The sequence below is a fragment of the Mesitornis unicolor genome, unplaced genomic scaffold (assembly GCF_000695765.1).
Source record: "Mesitornis unicolor isolate BGI_N332 unplaced genomic scaffold, ASM69576v1 scaffold20949, whole genome shotgun sequence".
NCBI lineage: Eukaryota > Metazoa > Chordata > Aves > Mesitornithiformes > Mesitornithidae > Mesitornis > Mesitornis unicolor.
Window position 1 is genome coordinate 632 of NW_010208203.1, and position 7,096 is coordinate 7,727.

A 7,096-nucleotide genomic window follows, 5' to 3' on the forward strand; every position below is an offset into this window, starting at 1 on the left:
CTCGGGGCAGGCACCGGCAGCAGAAACCTCTGTGCGCACAGACAGCCCCCTCCAGCCCCTCTCCCCCCAACCAGGGACGCCCAGTCCCCTCCCTTGGCGTTGAAAGACCCCGCATCAGCCTTGGAAACCACAACAGCTCTGACCTGGTTTGCACCGGATCCTCTGAAGCCAATTGCAAAAGAGAAGCAAACAGTGAGGAGGTCACGAGAAGCAAATCCCGGCAGGACCCTACGTGGCTGACCCCCGCTTTGGCTCGAGTGGAGCCAGCGATCCCCAAGCCTGGCCCCATGCTCGGTGCAGACCATTTCTCCCATGCATTCTCACCAACATTGGTGTCTCTCGGGTTCGAGCGAGGGGAGAGCGACCCGGCCACCCCAGGGAGCCGGGGTTTGGGGTTTTTGGGTTCTGCTTTCACCCTTGCCAAGACTCCATGGAAAGCCTTTCTCAGCCTCAGCTGCCCCAGCTGTGGTGCTCGCCTCTCTGGGAGGCTGCAGAGCTCAGGGGCGCAGGGAAAGGCCTCTGGGACTGCTTATATCGAAGAGAAAGAGCAAGGCATGGGTCGTGCCGTGGCTCGCCTTGGTGGCGGCGCTCTTAGAGATGCATCTAAGCAGGATCTGCTAAGGATGCAGTTGTTGGACAGGAAGAAATCAAAAGCAACGAAAGATGGACACATTTGGGCACCCGCTTCTTCATTTCTGGTTCCTGAAATGAACGGAGGATGGATGGGCATGGGTTTGGGTTTGGGAGCCGCCTGCTGTCGCGTAGGTGAAGCAAATCTTGGGTGAGAAGGTCTCAGTTTGCACAATTCCATCGCTAAATCCATCACCCTGCACCCACGGGGGGTGTTTGCTATGGGAACCAGGAGAAAACGGAGCTGGCTCCCTTCTCCACCAAGGGGGACACGGAGAAGACCCCAACCAATCTCTGCTAACGACCTCCCAGCACCATTGCCTTTTCTAACCGGGATCCCCAAGTCTCATCCATTTCAGCGATTAATCTGAGTTTTAATCACGCTGCTTCTCGTAATCCCCAAAACAAACACTACTAAATTAACCAACGCAGCTCGTTAATTGCCCGTTACGGAGCAGATGCAGTGGTTTCCTGCCCCGATACTCCAGAATAATCCAGAATCTGCCTGGGGCCGCTCGGGGCTCTGCGGGAGCCGCTTTGGGCTCAGGGGTGCTCTGGTCCCTGCGAGGGGGGAGACACCTGAAACGGAGACGGGGTACGGGATGGCAAGGGAGAACCTATGGCTACGGGCAGGGAGCTGCAGATAAAGGAGTCGTGGTACAACGCATGGGGATGCGGTGACGTGGAACACCATCCTGCCTGGATAAAGAGAGGAGAAAGGACATGGCCCCTATCGACTTCCTCACTGAGAGCCTGGCAGATGAGTCTGACGCTGAGGATGAGGAGGACATTTGCAATACAGCGAGATGAGCCAGCGTGGGCACGGCCACAGCTCCCCAGCACAGCGGCAGGGGAGGCTCTGACGTCTGTCGCAGCCGCCCGGCCACCGTCCCCTCACACCCAGCGCCCGCGATGCCCCGGACCAGAGACCACGCGACCCACGCGTCCCCTCGCACCCAGCGGGGCTTAAATCTCACACCCGAGCGGGCGCAGCCTCGCGCAGCCTCCGACCTGCGGTGGAGGAGGAGAGGGTGAGGATCTAGGGGTGGAGGTGACAACCGGTCCCTTGGGCCTTATTGCACGGGGGTCTCCAAGGAGCCACTGCTCGCTGCCGGCACTGACAGGGACCAGGTTGACGCCGCTGGTCCAGTGGGAAGCGGCTCCAACTGCCTCCTCTCATTACTCAGCTGTTCCTCACCCGAAACACAGCCAACGCCTCATCCCCTACCAAACTAGGGGCAGATGTGCTCCGAAACACAACAAAACGCCGCTTCTGGCCACCTCTTAAAACCAGCGCAGATTTCAAACCCTGCGGCAGCACCAACTGCTGCCTCACTGCGCCCTTCCATCGCGCTCCCTTCGCTACTCGCGTGTGAAGCCCCCAAATTGGTCAAGGCTTCAAATAAGGTCAGCGTTTGTTTGATTAATTGTGCTACCCTCTCACAGGTGACAACCTGACCGATTCAGCAGTAACCCTGTGCCCAGGGGCTCTCATGTGCTCGGCTGTGGTTAAACACCAGCACCTCCCTGGTTAACGCACCCCCCGAGTTCGCAGGCATGGGAATGGACCGGAGCACTCCTCAGAGGGTCCACGGGCACAGGGGAACGGTTGAAGAAACAAAACACGTGGGAAAATAATAAAGCAAAGGCCCCAAAAGGCAAGGGCGCGAGGAGGAGGAGGAGCACCCGAGCAAGCGCCAGCTCTGAGACGCAGCAGGGAGCTAGAAAAGAAAAGAGAGGAAATACCCAAAGCTCTCAGCGCGACAGCGAGCTCCAGAGGTGACATCAGGAGGGGGCAGATCGGGGGTGGAGTCCGTCTGGAGGAAATAAGAGGTGGTGTGATGGTGATAGACAGGGTGGACATGGCAAGCAGGAGCAGAGGCGGTGGTGGTGGATGAGGAGCAAGAGGTGGCGGTGGCAGCAGGTGATGGGCCGGCGCCGGGAAATTCGGAACTGAACGACTGTCCGGAGAGGCTGTGCATTCGACGGAGGGAGACTCTGCCCGCCCGGTAGTGGGCAGCTTGGCCCGACTCAGTCTGGCCCGGCGCGTAACTCTCTACCAACCTCTGAGATCCGTGGCCGTGCTGCGGGTCCACCAGGCGCTGTCGAACTGTGCCGGGCAAGGCGGGAGCTGCAACGAGACAGAGAGAGAGAGAGGGGACAAGGCTGAAGGCAGCGGATCCAGCCGACGAGGACTGCTGCCACCCGCGGCCCCGCGCTGGGGCTGTGCTGGGGTGCAGAAGCTCGGCATGCTGGGTTAACGCCCGGCCCACGAAACGCTGTGGGGACACCCCTGACGCCGGAGCTTTCTGAACACCTTATCTGACCGTCTGGCCTCAAGCAGAAACGCTGCGAGATTTCCCCCTGCGCAACCTCTCACCAGAGCTAGCACCCAGGCTGCTTTAGCAGGCACGAAGAGGTCGGCGCTGGCAGGGCAGGAACCTTTCCACCCTCACGCAGACACTGAAATGGTTCAGATGCTTCACGCCCTGGCAGCACAGCCCGAACGAGGAGCCTGCGGTGAGGGGTTCGGACACCGGCACCCACAACTGCTGAGGCGAGCTCCATGGCCACAGCCCCGCTCTGCTCCCGTGCCGGCATCGCCACACCAGCGCCGTGCCTGGAGCCTGGCACAGGAGCAACTTGTGCTTGGGAAAGCTTCTGTGAAGATGCCGAGACCTCCCGGGCTGGTGCCCGACTGCAGGGCAGAACAGCCGGGATGCGTGGCAGATGAACAGTGACTGGGGTATTAATGGAGTATTATGGGTAATATATAGGGTAATATATTGTATTTTATATATAGCACATTACTGGGTAAAATAGTATTAATAGAAGCTGAGGGGAGACCTCATCCCCTCTGCAGCTCCTAAAGGAGGGGGTAGCAAAGGGGGTCGGGCTCTGCTCCCCATAACAAGCGATGGGAGGAGAGGAAATGGTCTCAAGTTGTGCCAGGGGAGGGTGAGGTTGGATTTTGGGGGAAATTTCTTTATTTAAAGGGTTCTCAGGGCTTGGCAGGGGCTGGCCAGGGCAGTGGTGGAGTCCCCATCCCTGGAGGGGTTCAACAGATGGAGATGAGGTGCTGAGGGCCATGGTTTGGTGGTGCAGTGCTGGGTTAACGGTTGGGCTCTCTGATCTTAAAGGTCATTTCAGACCAAGTAATTCTATGGTGTTATGAGTAATGTGGTATTAATGGGGTAATAATGGGGCACTGACGGGGCATTAATGGAGCAGGGACGCCCAAAGTGGTGCCCTCTCTCCCCAGTCCGTTTCCCACCACCCTGCCGATCACAGAGATGCTCCATCTGGAAAATAACCTCCTCTAATTGCAAATGCATCTCGGTTCAGAAAAACAGCCGGGGCTGACTTCTTCAGTGCGCTGCCACCAGCTAATTAATGGCTGTTAAAGAGCGTAACGACCTTTCCGGCCACGTCATCCTCCCTGACAGGTAAGAGAGGCCGGAGAGCTCCGCTGTTTCCCTTGGCCCCTCAACCACGGACCGAGCTGGGGTTGGGGTACCCGCACCTTCCCGGGGGTCTCTGCACGCTGGTTTCCATCAGGCAGAGGATGGGAAAACTGCGGAGCCAGCGAGCACTGCCACCCCGCAGAGCAGCGGAGAGGCCGTGTTTAACGCCCTGGCTGTAATTCCACACAAGGTGCTCCTTCGTTGCAGGAGATAAGGTGTTCAGGGTTTCTCATATGCGCAAGAAATGAATGTAAAAATGGGTTAAAAGGGTGAACAGACAGGAAAGCTGAGAAGTGGAGGAGGAGGAGAGCTCCTTCGGGAATCGAAGAACCAGCAAATCACTGCTACAAAACGGGGCTGGGAAACAGGGGTGTCCTGCGGCTCAGCAGCAGCCTGGGGACCGAGGATCGCTGCCCGGCCGTATGGCAAGTGGATGAAGGAACAGGCAACAATGATTTGGGAAACTTTGCTGTTTCCACGTCCCTGGGGTCAATCCCAGTTTCTCTGCCAGGTTTGCTGCTCCTTGCACACCCACGAACTCTTGTGATTTATCAGCGTTATCACCCCACGTGTTTTACCAACGTTTGCCAAATTACCTGCTCATCATCAAATCACAGCAGGGTTTGGGTTGAAGGGACCCCAAATCCCCCAAAAATCCCCATGGGGTCACACCTCCACCAGCCCAGGCTGCTCCAGGCCCCGTCCAACCTGGCCTTGGGCACTGCCAGGGAGGGGGCACCCACAGCTTCTCTGGGCACCCTGGGCCAGGGCCTCCCCACCTCAGAGATGGAAATTGCTGCCCGAGATCCAGTTGAAATCTCCCCTCTCTCAGTCTAAAGCCGCCCCGCCAGGTCCCATCGCTCCACCCCTTGTCAAAAGTCCCTCCCCAGCTTTCCTGTCCCCTTCAGGTCCTGGAAGGTGCTCTAAGGTCTCCCCGCAGCCTTCTCTTCTCTCCTTCAGGCTGAACACCCCCAACTCTCTCAGCTGTCCCCACAGCAGAGCTGCTCCAGCCCCTCACCATCTCCGTGGCCTCCTCTGGACTCCAGCAGCTCCACGGGCTCTGATGGTGGGGGACACATCTCGAGGCAGACCCCCACCACCGCCTGCTCGTCCTCCTCCGTCCCACAACCGCCGGTGCCCAGCGGCGCTTGGCGAAGGGGCGGCTTCCAGCCAGAAACAGGAGGCTCAGCATGGGGTTGAGCGTGTTGTCCCCCACCAGGGGACAGATCAGCATCACAGGGGGCATCGCTCCATTTTTTTATGGATACTGAGGGATGAAGGGCACGGCCATGGGCGGCTGCCCCCGTCAGGGGGGATCGGGGCGCCCCTCGAGGTCACCCTCGGCCAGCAAAGCCTGCACGGGGAAGGAGGTGGGATGGGAAAGGGAACGGTGCCACCTCCTCCCGGCCTAGCCTGAGTCCCGAACCTCCACCTCAGGGGCAAAAACAAGTGGAAAAAAAACCCCTCCAGATTTCGTAACTGTAGGTTTTAACCTTTAAAAAGGTTTTTTTTTAAAAAAAATCAAAACCCAAGAGCGCATGAGAAGTACAGCGACCTGTGATTCTTCTTCATCCCACCAGACTCTTCCCGGGGGTTAGTAAAGATGCTGCTGACTCAGTGAAGAGAGGAACACTCATTAGTCTGCCGTGCCAGAAAGTTGGAAAACTTGTGGATGTATTTTAGTCCAGATGAAGGGCAGAGGGTAGAACAAAAAAGATTCAAATATAACCGAAGAGAACCAAACCAGGGTATTTCCAGAGGGACTGATCCTCCGAGGACAGAGACGAGCGGTCACTGAACCTGCGCCCGAAAAGCCAGGCTGCGTCTGGGATGGGCCAACCAGGTGGGACGGGAGAGAGAGAAATGTGATTCACCGGGAGGACCATCACGGGCAGCCAGCAACACCCGCGCTTCTGGGAGGAAGAACTGCGCCTCTCTGCTGTAGTCCACAGAGAGAAAAAGCCTTTGGGAACGGCAAAAGCTCCCTTGCTTTGGGAACGTGGGTGCTGCACGGAGATATCGAACCGCAGAGTTGGGGGGTTGGAGGGGACCTTAAAGATCACCCGGTGCAACCCGCGGGGATGGGATGGGATGGGATGGGAGTTGTGGGCTCACTGCCCGCGCCCATCGCTGCGCTGATGGGAACGGACCAGGAAAAACCGCGCTCGAGGTGACTGGAGGCACCGAGAGCTGAGGTTTGAAACGCGGGGGAGGCTGTGCCTTCGGTCCCAGGGGACCCAGACCTCCCTCCCTCGGCCACCCCAGCTCCAGCTTTAGAGTCTCCCATCAGAGCAGCTCCTGACTGGTAATCCCAGACACCCGTACGTAGGACCCCATCGTCTGACCGATGACTCCACGCATTCTGCCGATGCCCCGTTCCTCCTGCCCTAACGCCCTGCAGGCTGCCCAAATCCTCCTGCTCTGCCTCCATCGCTCCCAGCCCTGCCTCAGCACTCGCCTCCAGACCCTCACGGCACCAAACCAGAGCCCAAAGCCAGGAGGGAGGGATGGCGATGGTGCCATGGCACCAAACCAGAGCCCAAAGCCAAGAGGGAGGGATGGTGATGGCACCATGGCACCAAACCAGAGCCCAAAGCCAGGAGGGAGGGATGGCGATGGTGCCATGGCACCTCCTGCAGCCCACGCTGCCAGCCCCCGGGCTCTGCTGCTCCTCTTCCTCAGCTCCTGCTCACTTACATGGGCTTTTGGTGAAGTCCTCACTACAAAGTGACCCAAATCAGACATCACCAAGGAGACGCTGCAGCCAACGCTGTCAGCATGGGCTCAGAAAGCACAGCTGCTCCTCAGGCCTCCTGTTCTCCCGTGCAAGAGCCAGAGATAGGAAAGGTATCTGGAAAACGCATTTTTGAGAGAGGCAAGGACATCTGAATCCGCCCCTCGGATCCTGGGGTCAGGTTTGGGCCCCAAAAAGGACATTGAGGGGCTGGGGCGTGGGCAGAGAAGGGCAACAGAGCTGGGGAGGGGCTGGAGGAGCCAAAAGA

At 58.5% G+C, this 7,096-nt stretch overlaps 1 protein-coding gene across 1 annotated transcript in view; it reads right to left on the reverse strand.

The window, feature by feature from the left end:
* Positions 1-1,430: 1,430 nt before the first annotated feature.
* The window catches only part of STIM1 (stromal interaction molecule 1), a gene marked incomplete at both ends in the record, with an annotated part of 17,805 nt that continues 12,139 nt past the window's right edge, over positions 1,431-7,096 (reverse strand). Inside the window, 2 exons of the mRNA XM_010192417.1 lie at positions 1,431-1,641; positions 2,377-2,761. Of these exons, the coding sequence (XP_010190719.1) occupies positions 1,431-1,641; positions 2,377-2,761 (596 nt within the window). The remainder of the gene's footprint in view (positions 1,642-2,376; positions 2,762-7,096) is intronic.